Genomic DNA, 18,752 nt, shown 5'->3' with positions numbered 1-18,752 from the left:
CTCCCACCCAGATCTGGAGGAGGGACACGGGCTGAGACTGAAGGGCTGGAAAGAGCTGAGCCACCAACACTGCCCTCAACTGCAATTCCATTGGAAAATGGGAAGGAATTGATCCTTCCCAGGCCAAGGCAGTCAGACCTTGCTCTCTCCAGCCTGGAATCACCCCCAGAGAGGACTTGCTCATAAATTAACAACACTGCACGAACAGTGGGAGACGAACCCACAGCTCCCCCTCCTCACCCCACCCTCTGCCCTTTGGGGGCTGAGATGCTGCTGGTCCAGGGCCTGCAGCAGAGCCTTTTTGCCCCTGGCTAGGGCACCCCAGGAGGCCCCCCAGGACCCACCTTGGCGGGGTTGAGGGCGGTGATGACCCACACGCAGTAGGCGTTGTTGTCGTACTGCACCGGGTAGTTGGGGGACGTGATGACCCCGCTGGGCCCCCTCAGGTACGTGTCACACATCCTGGCTGGGGACACAGACAGCACAGTGAGACCTCTGCGCTCTGGGCTGGCAGCCAAAACCCCCAAAATCACCACCCCCTGTTGGCAAAACTCCCCTTTTTTCCCCCCTCGTGCAGCAGAGATGGAGGATTTGTCTGTCGGAGGGTTTGTCTGTGGGGCTCTTCAACCAACCAACAACAGCCCACTCTCCAACCTTGCTGGAGACCATGAATAAAGACTGACTTTATTCACACTCTCCAACTTTATTGGAGACCATTTGATTCATCATTCTTATTTTATTCATCTTTCTTTTTTTTCTTTCTAAAGCCCTCGCGAAAATCGTTTTGCAACCGACCACGGGGAAGATTCTGGCTGAGATGCAGCTCCTTTTTCATGTCCCCCCCCTCAAAAAAAAAAAAAAGCCATCTTTCCTTTCTTCTTGCAGATCAAAAAAAAAGAAAAAGCAAAAAATACTGCATGGCAAGAATTTATGATGTAATTATTAAGTATTTATCAGGCTGGTTTCGTTCAGACACGACCGTGGGCTCAGAACTGAGATGGCAACTCAGCTTTGCATCTTAAAAACATCTCAGGTAAAGGAGGAGCTGGAAAGTGCTTAAACAGGGAAATTTTGGCCTGTGGTATCCCTTTGATGCAATATTTAGCTGGAATATTTCACCAGGAAATGGGGAGAGCAGCATCCTGGCTCTGGAGCTGCCTCTGCTCTCGGGACGGAGCCTCAAAATTCAAATTTATTTCAAATCTCAAAGGAGAAGTATTTGCATACGTGGCATCTGCAAGGCTTTTTTTTCCTCCCACCACTCCAAATTGCAGGAAAACACGGAAAACCATCTCCTGGCCAGGCTGGGACACAGGGGAACATGTGGAAAAGCAAGAGCAGGTTGGGAAGGAGCTGAGGGCATCTCTCCATGGTGCTAAATCACATCCCTCCTGCCTAACCCTGGAGCTGTCCCAGCTGATCTCAACAAAAAAAAAAGGTAAATCCCATTATTCCCATTTTTTAAGTGGTGTTCCCAGGACCCAGAGGGAACCTGCTGTAGATGGGGGAGCTGAAAAAAGTCTCCCATCAGTGGCCCAAAGTTTGATCCCTGGGGATCAGAAATTCTCCCAGCCCAGGGGGGTTAAAACCTGTTCACTGGGATTTCCCAACTGGAGAGAAACCCAAAGGGAAAATGGAACTGAAATAAAGAGCAAATGGAAAACTTTTCAAACAGGAAAAAAAGCACAACACAAAATTAGCAGTTAAAAAAATTAAGTTGATTCAAAGAGACACAATAACAGAGGCAAATCCTTTCTTATCTCTTGCAAGAGGACACCATAAATTTCCTTTATAGTGTCATATATTTATGCCAAATATCCTCTTACACTGATTCAATTTATTCCAGGCTTGTTTCAAGAATTAGATGGGATTCCAAAGCCTTGAAAAAAATCTGCAGATGAAATTAAAGAAAAAAAAAAAAAAGAACTGAAAAAAAATACCTATTTATGACTTTAAGAGCTTTAAAGGGATTTCATTAAAAATATTACAAGTTGTTCATTATTAGCATTACAAATATCACATTATGCATGGAACTCCTTTGGAGAAGGAATGAAAACAAAATGGCCAAGGGCAAAATGGGCATCAGTGTGTTTTCCATTGAAAGAAAACTCCTCCACTGAAAGAAAACTCCCCTGGGGGATGGCTCATGGCACAGGACCATTGGGATGATGCTACTGAGGAACCACAGCCCAAAAATCCCATGTGGATGCCCAAGAGCAGCAAGTTCCAGTTCAAAAAAAAAAAAATCTCCCTCCATCTCTGCTTTTCCAGATTTTATTCCAGGCTTTCACCCTTTCTCCCCTCTCCTCCTTGTCCCCTAAAAGGCAATACCTGGAATAGAGAGATGACCCTTGGATAATGGGAAAGGGAGGGTGGGGAGGCCCTGGCATGGGTTGCCCAGAGAAGCTGTGGCTGCTCCATCCCTGGAAGGCTCCAAGGGCAGGTTGGACAACCTGGGCTAGTGGGAGGTGTCCCTGCCCTTGGAACGAGGTGGCCTTTGAGGTCCCTCCCAACCCAAACCATCCAGGGCTTCCCCAACCTTACCCAGGGACTCCAAACCTGGGCTGATGCACCCAGGGGACCCTGAGGGGAGGGGTTTTCCCACCCATCCCAGTAATCCAGGGAAGTTTTGTGCCTCCTCACCTCTGCAGACGGGCCTGTGGTCGCTCCAGGCCACGATGAGGTCGCTCACCCTCTTGCAGGTGATGCTCCTGGAGCCCTGCAGGTCGTAGCCCTCGTTGCAGGAGAACTGGATGCTGGAGCCCAACCTGGCAGGGGAGCAGGACATGAATTCCCAGAGCTCCTGGCCCAGCTCTGCCCCCTCTGCCCCACCCCGTTCCTGGGAATTCTGCAGGAACAGCCCCGGGGGCTGAGCTCCAGCAGCACATCCCAGCCTTCCTGGGAACGCCATCCCGTGTGGCAGCACACACACAGCCCCAGGAGGTGACATGCTCAGCATCCTCATGTGAAAAAGTGGGAAAAAAATGTCCTTTATCTGCTGCTGAGAGGTTCGTTCTTGGTTCTGTGGGTTTGGGTCCAGCCCCTTCACTGCCTTTTTCACCCTTATTCCCTCCTTATTCCCCCAGGAGACACAATCCAGCTGGGAGACTTTATCCTGGGGCATTTAGGGACTGCTGGGAATTCCCTTTTCTCCACCCTCACCAACTTGCTGGATTTCAGGAGAATTTGGTAGAACTCGAGTTCAACCAAATGGCACTTTTTGTGACCAAAAGAGCCACCAGCAGCAAAATAAGCTGAAATATCCATCCCCCATTGCTGACCACAGGCTGGGTCACTCCTACCCACTGGAAAGGAACATTTGCAACTGGAAGGGAATAACAGCATTGTTTGAAACTTTATAAAAAAAACCCAATTAACTCGCCCCACAGCCACTCACTGACAAGGAACTGTATCAGTCACCTCAAACTCTCTCGGGGCAGGGCTTAAAAAGTGATTTTTTTTTTGGCTGTTCAAGAGAGTTTTCCTGCACTTAACCAGAGGGGGAATGACAACACACATGGATTGTACAAGCTGGCTAAACACCTGGGTTGTCAGAGGATAAATACTCAGAGGGATCACCCCGGATGCTCAGGTGGGACACACATTTATTCACATTTATTCTCCTCCTCCCTAACGTGGGCAGGGATTTTCAGAGAGGACACATTAGAGGTGGGCAGATGGTCTCAGAAAACAGACTCCAGAATGCCAAGGAGCACAAACATGGCACAGAACAGGAGCTTTGTCAGCATGCAAAAAAAAAACCACAGAGGGAAAAGGTTCTTACCTAAAATCGTTGCCTATTCTTTTGCCTCTCTCTGGAATCCCAGGGTCTGGACACATATTATGTCCCTGGGACACACCAACCTGAGTTACTACAAAGCAAAAAACAGCACATACAGAGACAGAATAGCAAAAGAAACATTCTTTCATCAACTGTCTTTGGTGGATGTGGAGAGAAAAAATGGCAACCGGCAGCTCGAAAAACCTGAACGTGTTCCATTTTGTGAGGGAAAAAAAAAACAGCTTTGGAAACAAACACCCTGGAATCATTTCAGCTCAGCTCGTACAGCAAAGTGTTTTCTAGGAAACCACAGCTAGGGACACGGTTTTCCCTCTTTTCCATTACAGAAGTACCTCTGAAAAGAGTTGGTTTGGGTTTTTTTTCCCCCATATTCTGCGAAATTACCCCCAATTAACCAGCCCATTTAAAAGAGCCACCTGTGACCCATCCAGGTGACATCCTACACCCGAGCCAGCGGTGCCAGGGGAAGGAAACAGCTCCATGGGAAGGCAGGTGTGTGATACCAGGGGGGAAAAAAACCCGGGCACGGAACAAAAGGCAGAAAGGAGGGGGGGAGATGCCAGTCGAGGGGTTCAGAGCGAGTCACTTAAGTCTGAGCGTGGAAAACCTTATGGAGCGACCTCAGAGTAACTGCCAAGGACCACGAGAGCCATGGAGTTTCCATGAAACCATGGAAATCATGGGGTGAGAGACCTTCCAGCTCCACTCTCCACCTCCCCGTTCCCAGCCCTGTCCCAGGCGCGACCGAGCGTTCGGGGTGGGGGCAAAACCCTCAGTTCCACCTGGAATTCCAGCAGCTCCCAAAGGGACAAAGAGGGCATTTTGCCACAGAAGCTGCAGAGTTTGATGGCACCAAGGGGAGGACCCGAGGAAAGCACACCACTCCTTGGTGTGAATCTCTAACACCCCGATTTCCATCCTGCCTCTGCCTATCCCTGGATTCGAGGGGGAAGCCCAATCCTGATTCCCAACAGGCTGCATCAGCACAGTGCCCCCAAGGCCAGGGCCAGATGGGTGATGGAGCAGTGACAAAAGCACGTTCCTCACGACACACACGTGGGCTCCAGAGCTGGAGCCTGGCAGGAGATGGAGAACAGGGACAGAGGAGGGGGGAGAGAGAGAGAGAGAGAAAGCACGAGGGGTGTCTGCACAGACTGCACAGGGGGGACACACAGAAAGCCAAGACCATCAGATATGTAATTATCCAGTGGGTAATTACACCTGGAGTAGCCAGGGACTGCAGCTGGGAGATGGAAGTGTTCCTGCAAGGAGGGGAGGAGCGCTGGGACAGGGCTTCTGTCTGCACCCAACTGCTGCTGCTGGGCCAAAACCATCCCAGCCCCTGGCCTCCTCCTCAGCACTGACATCTCATGTTGTGCCCTTTAGTTCTCAAAGGGCCTTCTTTAGCTCCTGCCCTCCCTTCCCACCCTGTGCTGGAGCAGGGATGGAGCTGTCCCTTGTGTTCCCACTCTGGTGTTCCCACCCTGGTGTCCCCACCTTGGTGCTCTGTGCTCTCCTCTGGGTGTTTGAGGGCACAAAGGGAGCAGAAACGTGGATTCATGGAAACCAGGCTCCTCAGAGACTGTTTTCCCTCCTCTGCATGTTCATGACCTCATGTTAAGCTCAGTCAGGTGGGGAGGGGGGAGCATGAAACCAGCACAACCCTCTGACTGCTGCCACCTCTGAATGGCCCCCAAAGGCTGAAGGAAAGCAGCAGCCTCTGCCTTCAAACACCCACATTTTCAGCAGCTCCTGAAAACGAAAGGTCAGCTCAGCAAAGTCCTCGGGTGGCACCGACTTCCACGGGGTGTCTTCAGTCTCTGCCCACACCCACACCCCCCAATGTGACCCCTGGGCACAAACCCAGCCAAACCAACCCTCCAGGCTAAGGCTGGACACCACAAGGCCACGTGGAAGTGCTGAGACTTCTCATCTTCCTCCTGTACCTTGCCCAGAGTGAAAAACCCTCCCGAAGAATCCCCCCCTGGAACACACACAAACACCCTGCAGTGAGCTCTGGGTGCTCTCCTGGCACAACAAACCCCCTGCCCACAGCAAATCCTTCCTCCTGTGGTCAACAAACCCCCCCAGACAACCCCTCCCACCCCACTGGGTGGGTTACTCTGCACTCTCACAGCCAGTTATTAATTCCCATATTTGATAACCTCTCACTCAGAGCCCTGGGAGGACCCAGAGCTGCAGATGACCAGCAAAAACAGGTTGTCAGCTGCCAGTCACACTTCTGAAGGCTAAAACCAGTTAATCTCTTGTTAGCTGGAGATTTATTAACACCTCCAGAACACTTGTAGATAAAGCAGAGAACAGATAAGATAAAAGCTGAGCAAGGGGGAAAGGAAAGATATCTCCATATCATGGGATTCTCCTTGCTAGTGTGAAGGAAAGAGAAAGGAAAGAAGATGGATTAGATGGTCACTCAGAGGAAACTTTTGTTCTCTCCCTTTTGTTTCAGCCACACAACTAACTCAGGGGTTAGGAAGCAGATTTGTCATGCTGAGAACTGTCAGCCCTGTGTTCACCTTCCTCGAGCTCTGACTGATCCCTGCTGGGCTGTTCCCAGCACAGGAATCCTTCAAGGTCACTGGAAAAACAATGGCTCTCACCAGCTGGGATGAACTGTTCCATTTCTACATAATAAACTCCAGGATTTTCTCTCCCCCAAACCATGGAACTCGTTTTCCACCCCTTGGTTCTCCTCCTGATTTTTTTCCAGCAGCTTTTCCCACCGTGAATTCGACGACAGCCAGTTCCTGATTGTTCTTTTCTTTTGCCACAGGAATTTACTCTTAAAAATCTGTTTTAAAGGAACTCAGAACCTTCCTTGGTTCTCTGATATCTCCCCAGGTTAACCAAGTTCACTGAAACACCCCTAAGGGACAAGTTTTTACTGAATTTAGGAATATAAAACATGAACTACCCCCCGCCACCTGATGCCAAAGCAGCCTTGCTGCAACGACCCAGAACTTCACACACTTGGCTGAGACCTAAAACTGCTCCAACCCCTCCCAAATGCACATTTAAAACGGATTTTGACCGATCTGAAGGTGCACAGAACTTTCACTCCTCCATCCCAGCCCTCCCAGTCCCCCCCAGCAGTGCCTGTTCAGGGGGGGCCTCCCTCAGAGGTCACAAAAGCACCTCAAAGGTCACCAAAGCAACTTTGGTGCTGTTTTTTAAGAACAAATGCCACGTTTTTCCCACTGGAGTGTCCCCATTTACACCCCGTGTGCAGGAACAGAAACAGGAACAGAAACAACCTCCAAAACACGACCTAAAACTGAAAACTATTTCTTCTCTCTCAGCCTCCAGAGCTGTGTTATTTTGCCTCTATAAAAGTGGTTAAAGGGAGATGTCCAAATAATTTCAGGGGTGGTGAACAGCACAAGGCACTTGATCACAATCCCAAATAAACACATTTGACTACAGCTGAACACAGGAAGTGCCTCCCCCCAAAATTCCAGAGTTTTATGTGGGGTTTTTACCCCTCAAACAGCACCAGCACTTGTGATGTGACTGAGTTTTGCCTCCATTCAGACCCACAAAACACAAGGGTTTACCCTGGCCAGGTGACCCCAACCCCAGTGTCCACCCAGCCAAACCCAAACCCTCTGTGAGACCTGCAGGGTTTTAAGAAGAGGCTCTGCCAGGCAGGATTTTGGGGCATATGCAAAGGGAATAACTGAGAGTAAAGCCCAGACTTGGAGGTTGGACTTGATGAGATCCCAGAGATCTTTTCTTTTCCAGCCTTAATGACTCTGTGATTCCCTGGCAGAGCTGTCACCAAGAGACACAGGCATTCCTAAATTTCTTGTATTTGAGCCAGAGCAACTCCAGCAACCCTCAGTGACCTTTATCAGCCCGTCCCACCTGCACAGTTCTCTGGGAGGCAGCCTCGTGGAAGTGGCACAGCCAACCATGCAAATCAGAGCCAGCAGGGGAAAGAAGCAGATAACACTCTGGGCTCCTTCTGCTGAGAGAAAAAAGCACCATTTCCTGGCGGCATCTTCCCTGGAATCAGCACTCCTGCAGCTGGAACATCCCCTGTGGGAGCAGGGGAGAGCAGGAGGCTGTGGGAGATAGAGGTTAATCAGGGCTGGCAATCCAGGGGCACAGGGAGGGGGCTGGAGGCACCAGGGGGGTGGGGATGGGCAGAGTCTGGGCCACTGGCACCATCTACACCAGGACAGCTTGGCAGCTCTGGGGCTGAGGTGCCTCCCTGCTCTGGGGTTGATCCCCAGGATGGGATCAGCACTCACAGGATGCTGAGCTGGGGTTGATCCCCCCAGGATGGGATCAGCACTCACAGGATGCTGAGCTGGGGTTGATCCCCAGGATGGGATCAGCACTCACAGGATGCTGAGCTGGGGTTGATCCCCCCAGGATGGGATCAGCATTCACAGGATGCTGAGCTGGCAGTTCTGGAGCTGCTCTGGGGTTGATCCCCCCAGGATGGGATCAGCTCTGCACAGGATGCTGAGCTGGCAGCTCTGGGGTTGATCTCCAGGATGGGATCAGCACTGACAGGATGCTGAGGTGCCTCCCAGCTCTGGGGTTGATCCCCAGGATGGGATCAGCACTCACAGGATGCTGAGCTGGCAGCTCTGGAGCTGCTCTGGCAGGTGAGAGTGAGCTGGGCAGAGGCAGGACTGGGACAGAGGGTTCACTGCTGTCTCTTGCTCCACCTCAGCACCATTCCCAGAGCCCACACAGCGAGTTAGAAACGGGTAAAAACTGCTCCAGGGAAGCAGCTGAGCATTCCTGGGAAAGAGAAATGGGAATCCTACATATTCTTAACACCAGAGTAATTCTATCAACTAAAGACTCGAAGCCAGGCTGACATTTGTCATCCCCTTCCCCACATTCCCCACGTCCAAGACATCAGACCCCCCACTCCAAACACATCCCTCTGTCTCCACACAGAGCCAGTGGTGTTTTCCAACTGAATATCATACTCAGTTTAAGTGAACTGGAATGTTCATTACAATTAAACTCTTCTTGGCAAAGCATAAATCACCCAGCCAGGAACATCTTGCACACTGAGTTTTTCTTTAAAAATCGAATCCACTCCCTCTAAACAGCCCCCAACATTTTCTGCTCTGGAGATTTTGGGCAATTCACAGCCTCCTGTTATTATTTGCCTTGTTGGGCCTTGCTCCTGGAAAAACCAGAGACTAAAAGCACTCTCAGGTGAGCCACTCTCACTGCAGACAGACAGCAAAGCACGTTCCAAACCCAGCTCGTAGTTTCTTAACTCAGGTTTTTGTGTCCAAAATCCAACCCAGTGAAATGCCATGGACTGTGCAACAACACGAGCAACTCCACCCTCTCCCCTAAAAACTGAGGGAAAAACATGTTCCACTCTGCTCCCATTCGAATTCATATAAAATATTAACTTTATTAATTAATTCAGATCCCTCCTGTTCCACCTCAGGGTCCCCTCAGGAGCCCGAAGGTCCGTCCAGAGTCACACACGGGAAGAAACTCTGAGTTTTGCTTCTGCTTTGAGAAGAACCTGATGGAAAGATGGATGGACCTAAAGGATCCCCCTCCTGCCAGGGGGACACACTGACACACCACCCTAAACACAGCCACCAAAACAGAGACCCAAAAATCAGTGGTACAAGCCCAGCAATGTCACGATTTTTCTGCAGGGACAACTGAATAAAATTCAAATAGAAAGAGAAAGAGCCTGCTGCCACCTCTGCAGGCTTGCTGAAAGGTCTTCTTGGTGCTGTTCCTTATCCCTACTCCTAATTTTACAGCAACATTAACTCAGTTTTCCAAGTTCTTTCCAGCTGGACACTTTCCACACTAAAAGGCTGTCATTGATCAGCAGAATACAGTATATATTCCATATAAATATTCCACACACACCCCCCAGTCCCCTCCAGGCCACTCTGAGGAGTTAGTAAATGCTTGTGAGCAGAGCACTGGGAGGAAGTGATGCAGTAATGGGGAGGGAAGAGAGGGAGAAGCACCACGACAAAGTTTTAGAGATTACTGGAAGTCAAATGAAATGTTCAAGGAGATCATTTATACGAAAAGACAGAGAAGGAAGAGCCAAAAAACTTACACACTGATGTCTTCTGGTTGTTGTCCTTGCTGGGCATGAGCTTCACTCCCCTGGACTTGAGCTCCATTTGCTTTTTGACTGCAGGGACAGATGGAAAACAGAGGAAAGACAAGGAAAAGGTTTAGCTGAGCAGCAGGGATTAGTTAAAAAGAAAATGAGGAGACACTTGTACATCACCCACCCCCTGCATCCTTCCCTTGGCTGAGACAACTCACCCTGACCCCCCAAACCAGGAGGGACCCTTTCATTCACCGTGTTAGGGCTGGATTGGTGGCCTTGGAGAGCTTTTATTTGAAGATAAAAACAGGGGCTGACCCCCCCATCCCTCTGCAAGCACACCATTAACACACCACAGATGGGAGAGAGGCAAAAGGGAAGCCCTGAGAAACTTCAGGGATCCTGAGAGGGAAATGCTCAGTGAGTTCCACCCAGTTTTCCATGGATACATCACACAGCAAAGCCACTCTCTGCTTCCATGAACTCTAAATATGGCCTGGGGGGGTGTTAGGCTCAAAAAGGCAGTAAAACAGCAGGAAAAAAACCCCAAAAAACCATATTATTGGCAAAGAGAAGGGTAAATCCACCATGAACAGCCACAGGAAGAGCTGGATGGTGACTGTGCCCAAGGTCCAACGGGAACAACCTCCCAGCAGGAAGCACAACATCCAAAATCCCTTCCAGGAGCCTTTTCCTGGAGCAAACCAGCCCATCTCCCACTTCAAACTGCTCTCCCCTCTTTATCTTCCTCTTGTCATCCTTTCATCCCTAAATTAGCACATTCCAGAGACAAAGCTGTCAGGAAGAATTACCCCTGTCACTAACAAGGGGTTTTTTTTTAATCATGCCATTTTATTATTTTTTTTTTGCTTAAAAACCAGCCTGTTTGGAACATCTGTTCACAGGGAGCTTCAGACAGGGAGCTGTGGATTGTCACTCCTTGAAGCTCACCTGGGGCAGTGCTTTGAGAGAGAGAGAGAGAGAGGCTGGATGGGAGCTTTTCATTCATCATTTGCTCACAGCTTTTTGCTTTCTCTTTAAATAAAGCAGGGAGAACTTCAAACTCAGCCCCCTGCACCAGCTTAAAAAAATATTCATGAGGAAAAGTCACATCTTTCTTACCAGCATTGGTATGTTCAGACTGTGCAGGGGGGGTTGTCTGATTTTTAATTTAAGAGGAGAACACTAATTAACAGCAGGCCACTATCAAAGGGAATCTAACACTTGTTTCTTTTGACTCTAAATCCACCTGCAAATGCAGCAGGAGGGGAGTAGAAGGTCTCAGGATACCCCAGAGATCCCCAGAGTCCTGCAGGTCATGGGGTGTTTGCAGCCTGACCTCGAGGTTTTTAACAAATCTGCCATCAAGGGGCCACAGAAAGGACAGGGGGCTGCCAAAACTCACATTTCTGGGGCAAAACCCCCTATTTCTGCCTCAACCAGGTTATCCTGCAGAACAGTGCAGTCCTTTCCAAGCAAGCACAGGGACAACCCTGCAGTTCCAGCCAATAAAACCCAGCCAAGTCTGAGCACCCAAGGCTAAATCTGAGCTGCTGTAGGATGTGCTGGGGTGATTTTACAGGGTCTAATCCACTGCTTTGGGGCACGAGCAGTGGGGGAGCAGCTTTCCAAAAATAACCCCCATTTTTACATCCTCCACAACTTCCCACTGCCAAGTCCCTTTGTCCAGAGGAATGTTTGTGCCAACCCACCCTTGGCACAGCACAGGGTCTGATGGAGGGGACCTGCAGCCTCAGGGGACAGGCAAAGATGCCAAGCACTGGTGCCCCCCCCCAGGGCTGGGGCTGGGGCTGAGGGGGGGTAACACAGCCCTGGCAGGGTCAGGACACCCCAACTGCCCAACTCCTAGTGCTGAACATCCCAAATCCAGCAAAAGGGGGTGGAACAAGATGGTCCTTGAGGTCCCTTCCAGGCTCAGGACACCCCAACTGCTCAGCTGAACATCCCAAATCCAGGAGAAAGGGGTGGAACAAGATGGTCCTTGGGGTCCCTTCCAGAGTCAAGACACCCCAACTGCCCAACTCCAGCATTTCCCTAGTGCTCAACATCCCAAATCCAGCAGAAGGGGCTGGAACAAGATGGTCCTTGAGGTCCCTTCCAGGCTCAGGACACCCCAACTGCTCAACTCCAGAATTTCCCCAGTGCTGAACATCCCAAATCCAGCAGAAGGGGGTGGAACAAGGTGGTCCCTGAGGTCACTCTGAACTCCCACCATCCCATGGCTCCATGGCATGGAGAGTTCCTGGCTCTGACACACCTGACAACCAAAACTGCCCTGCCAGGTGACAAACACCCCCCTCCAAAGCTGGGCCTAAGGCAAAGCCTGGCTCCCAAATTCCAGCACTAATGAAAAGGAGCAGCACACACCAGACACTCATTACCAAGCACAATCCCAAATCCAGAGCCCAGGACTGCAGCACCCTAATTCTCCCCTAATTGCATTGTGTCCCTTCCAAATCCAACTGATCAAGAGAGATCTCTGCACCCTCTCCCCTTAATCCTTCATTTTGTTTGCAGCATGATGAAAGCCAAGCTTCACAAATGACTCAAAATTTAGATTAAACAAGGCACAAGCCAGCAGCACTCGCTTTAGGGGAAAAAATAAATAAATAAATAAGAGCAGTTCTCCTGCTCTCTGTCCTCAAAAAATCTGGTATTTGAAAATCTGTTTTGTTTATAAGTCAGAATGTGGAGCAGTACTACAAAGGGCTGTGTCAGGATAATTGGATGAACAGAAACTTCTGTTTTCTGCAGGGTTTTGCTGCTCACACACATCCAATAAGATCTAATGGAATACTCAGCATCCTTGTCAAACTTGAGAGATGACATTACAAAGCTTTTTCCAGCGAGCAGCCAGTCAGGGGGGGTTTCTTTTAAAGCGTTTCATGTTGCTCTAAATGAGAATTTAAGAACATGTTTATTTATTTTTAATTTTGGAAAACAGCATTTCAGCAAAAAAAAAATAATAATAACAACAACAAAAAAAATCTATTCCAGGAATCTCTGTTCTCCTTGCTGGGGGATTGCTGTTAAATACAGGTCTGCCTGAGTTTCTCCTCCTCCCCCTGGGATGTTTTACCATCACCTGGGATACTAAAAAATAGACAGCTTGTTCACAGGGGTCCTTACATTGGGGGTGAAGAAAATCACCCTCAAATCAACTGTTTGGAGAATCTTCTTTTAGCCAACCTATGGAATGGCTCTCCAGGAATCAGAACCTGCACAAGCACCAGGATTTTCCCTGTCCCTGCCACGGGATTGCCCAGGGGAGGCTCCACAGGTTGTCCAAGGAGAGCCAGAAGCCCTGTGGGGATCACACAGAGGTGTGATCCGAGGTGAAGAGTGGAAGATGTGCCAAAAATGAAGCCCATAAATCCCTAACTGGTCCATACCCAGCTGGGTGGGGCTGGCACCAACCTGTGGGAGGTGTGGAAGGGGGTGGGATGGGACGAGCTTTGAGGTCCCTTCCAACCTGAACCATTCCATGGTTCTGTGAGAGCCTCAAAAAGCCATTTCTGTGGTGCACAGGTAGGACAGAGAGTCCACCAGCCCCTGTAAAGGTGACAGCTCTGCTGGGATCTGCCCCCTGCCCCGGGCTGGAGCTCACCCCACCCATCTCCTGGAGGGGCAGGACAGGAGGGGAAGGGGATGGGCAATTTTGTGTTGGTAACAATCACCTAAAAAGTACTTTGGGGTCCAACTCCTGCAAGAAAACACGTGCAGGGAGGGAGAGCAGCAGCCAGAGCATCACCCACACCTCCCCAGCACCATTCCCAACTCAGCAGCTTCTCCATCCCTGCACTTCCAGCTGCCAGGGGGGGACAGGGGACACCTGGCTGTGCTGCCACCTCACCTGACAGGCACTTCTAGCTCATGTCCTTACCCCTGCAGGCACAGGGCACCTCTGGGAGATGGCAGAAGGGGAGGGAGGGAGGAAGGAAAAAACCTTTCTCTCCAGTCCCTTCCATTTTGCTCTCACGGGGTGTTGGGGGGGAAAAGTGTTTGCAGGAGCACAAGATTCACCTCAACAAAAGGGAAAAGGGGAAAATATTTAACTCTGCCAGGAAGGGAAAAATGTGCTGAATTAAACAAAAAAACAACCCTCTGCCCAGGCTGATTGTATCTAACCTTGCTTTTACATTCACACAGTGATTTCCAAACCAGGCCACGGATTAGGAGGAGCTGAGAGGGAACAGGCAACGAGGGTGTTCTGCAAAAAACTGAGGATCAATTTAAACAAGCTGGAAGGGAAATTGTTTTCTTATAGATTATCAGCAAAGCCAGACCCCGTCTCAGAGGACACGGGGTGTTAATAAATGATGTATTTACACGTCCTCGGAAAACAGACAACAAATTAGATTCCCCCTCACCCTTCCTCTCCCTTCTCCTGGACCAGCCTGGGCTCTGATTCATCTCTCCTGATGAAAAATGCAGTGGAGTTGCTCTCCTTTCTATGGCATCACATGGCCTGTTCTGCAGGTGTTTCTCTCCATTGGGATATTTGGGTCCAGGCAAGGTGATGCTCCCAAGGAAAGGGTCACACTGGGTTTTGTTGGAGGTTGTGCTTGGGCCCCTCGTGTTCTCCAGCCACAGATCCCACTGCCTGCAAACATCCTGCCCTCGGGTCTGGGAGGTTTTGCTGCCTGGCTTCTTGTTTGTCTCCCACAGCACACTCCTGGGAAAGCTGCAGCCCAAGGCCTGGCCAGGGGCACTCTGGGCTGGGTCAGGGACTGGCTGGAGGGCCTGGCTGAGAGTGGTGGGGATGGAGCTGCATCCAGGTGGGATCTGTCACCAGTGGTGTCCCCAGGGATCAGTGCTGGCCCCAGTCCTGTTTAATATCTTTATGGATGATTTAGATGAGGGGATTGAGTCCATCATCAGCAAATTTGCAGACAACACCAAGCTGGGGGGAGTGTGGATCAGCTGGAAGGCAGGAGGGCTCTGCAGAGGGACCTGGCCAGGCTGGATCCAGGGGCTGATTCCAAGGGGATGAGGTTCAACCAGGCCAAGGGCCGGGTCCTGCTGGGTCTGCAGCTGTGCCAGGGGAGGGTTAGGTTGGAGATTAGGAAGAATTTCTTTACAGAGAGGGTGCTCAGCCATTGGAATGGGCTGCCCAGGGAAGGGGTGGATTCTCCATCCCTGGGGTGGATTCTCCATCCCTGGAGGTGTTTAAGGACAGACTGGATGTGGCATCAGTGCCATGGGCTGGGAAACACAGCGGGGTTGGATCAAGGGTTGGATTGATGATCTCAGAGGTCCCTTCCAACCCAGCTGATTCTCTGATTCTACAAAATTATTGAAAATAAAGTACTGAAACCTTCCCTAACAGACAGGAGGAACCTGACAAACTCCACAAAAACCAGCAAGGGGAGAAAAACGAGTGGCAAGTCCCCCCTGCCAGGCAGACCAAGGCCCTGCTTCAATGGCACCTCAAGAACAGTCATTCAGCTCATCCTTTAAACACTCAACACACAAGAGCACAGTTCATTCTGTCTGACAACCCAGGGTGTGAGATTAGAACCCCCTGACATTTATCTAATCAGGGGAAATTATAACATTAATCTTTACTTTTCTATTTAAGGAGAAAGGATGACTCAGGCAGGTGTTTTAATAGAAAGCAGCACTGCTGACAGCAGAGGGAAGGTGTCCTACCAAAAGGCATCAGCTGCACAGGGAAAACAAAAGGGGGGTGGTTTCCTTATAATTTGAAGTAATTTATATGTTCCAGGAAAGCCAAGAGGGTTAAATAACCATGGTGGTTCAGAAAGCAAAGCTAAACAACATTGCTAAGGCTGAACAGCCAGGGAACATCCCAAATGGGCAGGTTATCCAAGGAAAATCCTCTCCCTTTCATTCTGCTCCTGTTCCTGAGCTGTGGCACTTTCCCTCAAATTCCTCAGTTCCCTGGGAGGAAAAGTGCTGAGCTGCACTAACCCCCCTGGATGTCATTCCTGCTCCTTCCCTGCTTCCTTTTCCCTCTCCTTCATCCTGCCCCCAGAGCCACAACGTCCTCCAGAGCCATCCCAGGGAATGCTGCAAACAGCTCCAAGGAATTCCTTCCAAAATCCCAATTTTAGTGACCCCCTGGTCCCCCCCAGGAGCTGCCCCAGGCCAGGGCTGCCCCCAACCCCAGGGCAGCAGCTTCCCTGTGCTTGAGCCACCTGCCAGGACATTTCCTGGCCCTCAACAGCACCTTGGGATCCCAGTCCAGAAATCTTTTTTACCCTAATCCACAAATCTTTTTTACCCCAATCCACAGATCTTTTTTAACCCAGTCCTGAAATCTTTTTTTACCTCAGTCCCAAAATTTTTTTTACTGCAGTCCCAAAATCTTTTTTTTACCCCAATCCAGAAATCTTTTTTTACCCCAATCCAGAAATCTTTTTTACATCCCAGTCCCAAAATCTTTTTTCACCCCAGTCCTGAAATCGTTTTTTTACCCCAGTCCCAAAATCTTTTTTACCTCCCAATCCTAAAATCTTTTTATCCCAGTCCCAAAATCTTTTTTTACATCCCAGTCTCAAAATCTTTCCAAGGCCAGGCTGGAGCCTCCTGGGACAGTGGGATGTGTCCCTGCCCGTGGCAGGGGGTGGAATTAAATGCTCTTTAAGTTCCCTCCCAACCCAAACCACTGGGGGATTCCATCAAATCCACACTTCCCGGGATTCCAGCTGGAAAATGAACACCAGCAGGACACAGAGGGCTCATGGAGCTGTGGATTCCCAGGAAAGCAGCGTGGGGGGTGGTGGGAGCAGCAGGAGTGGGTACCTTGGTACTGGGCACTGAAGCCCTTCTGCCTGTGGTTGCCATCAGAGGTGAAGTGGAGCCTCAGCCAGTTCTTGCTGCTGATCACAGGGGCAGGTAAATTCATCCCAGTGAACCTGCAAGAGAAGCAAAAAACCCCATTAGTGGGTGGGAATCACCCCCAACACTCACCTTTGCAGGTTTTCCTGCTCCCACACTGATCCAGGAAACCCTCAGGGGTGCCCAGCAAAGCACCTCCACCCCCCAGGGGCTTCCAGCCACAGGATCCCCCCAAGCTTATTCAGCTCCTGCCTTTCTGCTTGCTCAACCCACTCCAAAAAAGTCTGTTTGTCTCACTGAGGAGCAGGAAGGAGTGCAAGAACCATCTGATTTTTTCCTCTACATTGCCAGAGGATTTTGGGACTGGGGTAAAAAAGATTTCTGGACTGGGGTAAAAAAGATTTCTGGATTGGGGTAAAAAAGATTTGGGGACTGGGATAAAAAGATTTTAGGACTGGGATGTAAAAAGATTTTGGGACTGGGGTAAAAAAGATTTCTGGATTGGGGTAAATTGCCAGCAAAGAGAAGTGATTTATGATCCACCCCGACCTGGGTGAGAGCACAGCCAGCAAACAAGGTGGGAAACTCCCCAGCCCTTCAGACCTCTTTAGATTTGTATTTTCTCTTAAAATATGATGCTGTTTCCAGCCAAAGGATTCCCCCAAGTTCATTCAGCTCCTGCCTTTCTGTTTGGCTCAACCCACTCCAAAAAAGTCTGTTTGTCTCCACTGAGGAGCAGGAAGGAGTGCAAGAACCATTTGATTTTTCCCTCTAAATTGCCAGCAAGGAGAAGTGATTTATGATCCACCCCGACCTGGGTGAGATCAGAGCCATCAAACAAGGTGGAAAGCTCCCCAGCCCTTCAGACCTCTTTATATTTGTATTTTCTCTTAAAATACAATGCTGGTTTTGCTTTAGTAAGCTCCAGCTCATCATTCCTGGCTGAGTTGTCTTTGTCTGGGACAACATTCCAATCACAGCACTTGGACTGAGCCACATAAAGGGGACATTGCCCATGGCAATTCCAAATTATTTTAACAATCAGCTCTCATTTATTTAAAAACTGTTGACATTCCAATGCTTTTTTTTTTTTTAGATGAAGGCAAAAGGACCCTGGAAATCTCCATCATCCCCAAGGGTCACTCAGAGCTGGTGACACACATTTTTAACAGCAGACCTGACACCCAGGAGGCATTTTTAGAGCCCAACCAGCCCTTCCAGAGGTGACCTCTGGCAAACAGGGGGATCCAGGGTGTCCCTTGGCAGAGGATTTATTAATGGCAGAGGGACTGCAACTCTGTTAATGAACTTGCAGGGCTGATTACTGTGCATAACTAATGCATCTCTGCCACCTACAGTACAGACTAAACCCTGGATTATCCACTGCCTGAGTCCTGCCCAGTGAGCAGCGTGACTGGAAACATCCTTTACACTCCAAAAATCTCTTTTAAGGTTGTTCTCCATCATTTCTCTATCGATTATTTCCATTTTTCAGCCCTTTTGGAAGCACGAGGTGTTCCAGAAATGGGTTCTCTGTGGCTTTTTGCCATCCTTGGGAGGACTCAAAAGACAGCTGGACCGACTGAATTGGAAACTTTTCTCAAATAACTGAACTTCAAACCAACAGATTTGGGGCCTGGATCAAACACGGGGATGCCAAAAAACCCAATTGTGAGGAAGTTCCTGTGGCTGGTTGTTATGACAACAGGCTTAAAACTTCATCCTCTCAGCCCCCCAAAGGCCATTTTATTATTCATTCTGAATCAACAGTCACAACTCCTCATAAAACAATCTCTGGGTATGCAGAGCCAAATTTTAACTTTCATAACCGTGGAGAGACAAATAATTCGATTGAGTGATATAAAAAAAAATAAGAGAACAATAAACTAAACCTGCCTGGATGAGGCAGAACTTCTCCTGTCCTCCATCCCTAGTTTTGTTTTGGGGTTTTTTTTTTTAATATCCACATCCTTGAGAGGTGGATTCAGCAGCCTGAGGATCAGTAATCCACCCTTTTACCTTGGATTCCTCAGGATT

At 49.5% G+C, this 18,752-nt stretch overlaps 1 protein-coding gene across 1 annotated transcript in view; it reads right to left on the bottom strand.

Moving 5' to 3' along the window:
* Positions 1-18,752, bottom strand: part of CSMD2 (CUB and Sushi multiple domains 2) — a 245,256-nt gene that overhangs the window by 128,819 nt on the left and 97,685 nt on the right. Inside the window, exons 7-11 of the mRNA XM_051794414.1 lie at positions 16,680-16,792; positions 9,894-9,971; positions 3,785-3,872; positions 2,644-2,768; positions 345-466 (exon numbers count right to left, since the gene is read on the bottom strand). Of these exons, the coding sequence (XP_051650374.1) occupies positions 345-466; positions 2,644-2,768; positions 3,785-3,872; positions 9,894-9,971; positions 16,680-16,792 (526 nt within the window). The remainder of the gene's footprint in view (positions 1-344; positions 467-2,643; positions 2,769-3,784; positions 3,873-9,893; positions 9,972-16,679; positions 16,793-18,752) is intronic.

This window comes from Manacus candei, unplaced genomic scaffold (genome assembly GCF_025592945.1).
Source record: "Manacus candei isolate 608988 ecotype Guabito, Panama unplaced genomic scaffold, ASM2559294v1 h1tg000038l, whole genome shotgun sequence".
Taxonomy (NCBI): Eukaryota; Metazoa; Chordata; class Aves; order Passeriformes; family Pipridae; genus Manacus; species Manacus candei.
Note: the sequence above shows the minus strand (reverse complement) of the source record. Positions and strands in the feature narration are given on the sequence as shown.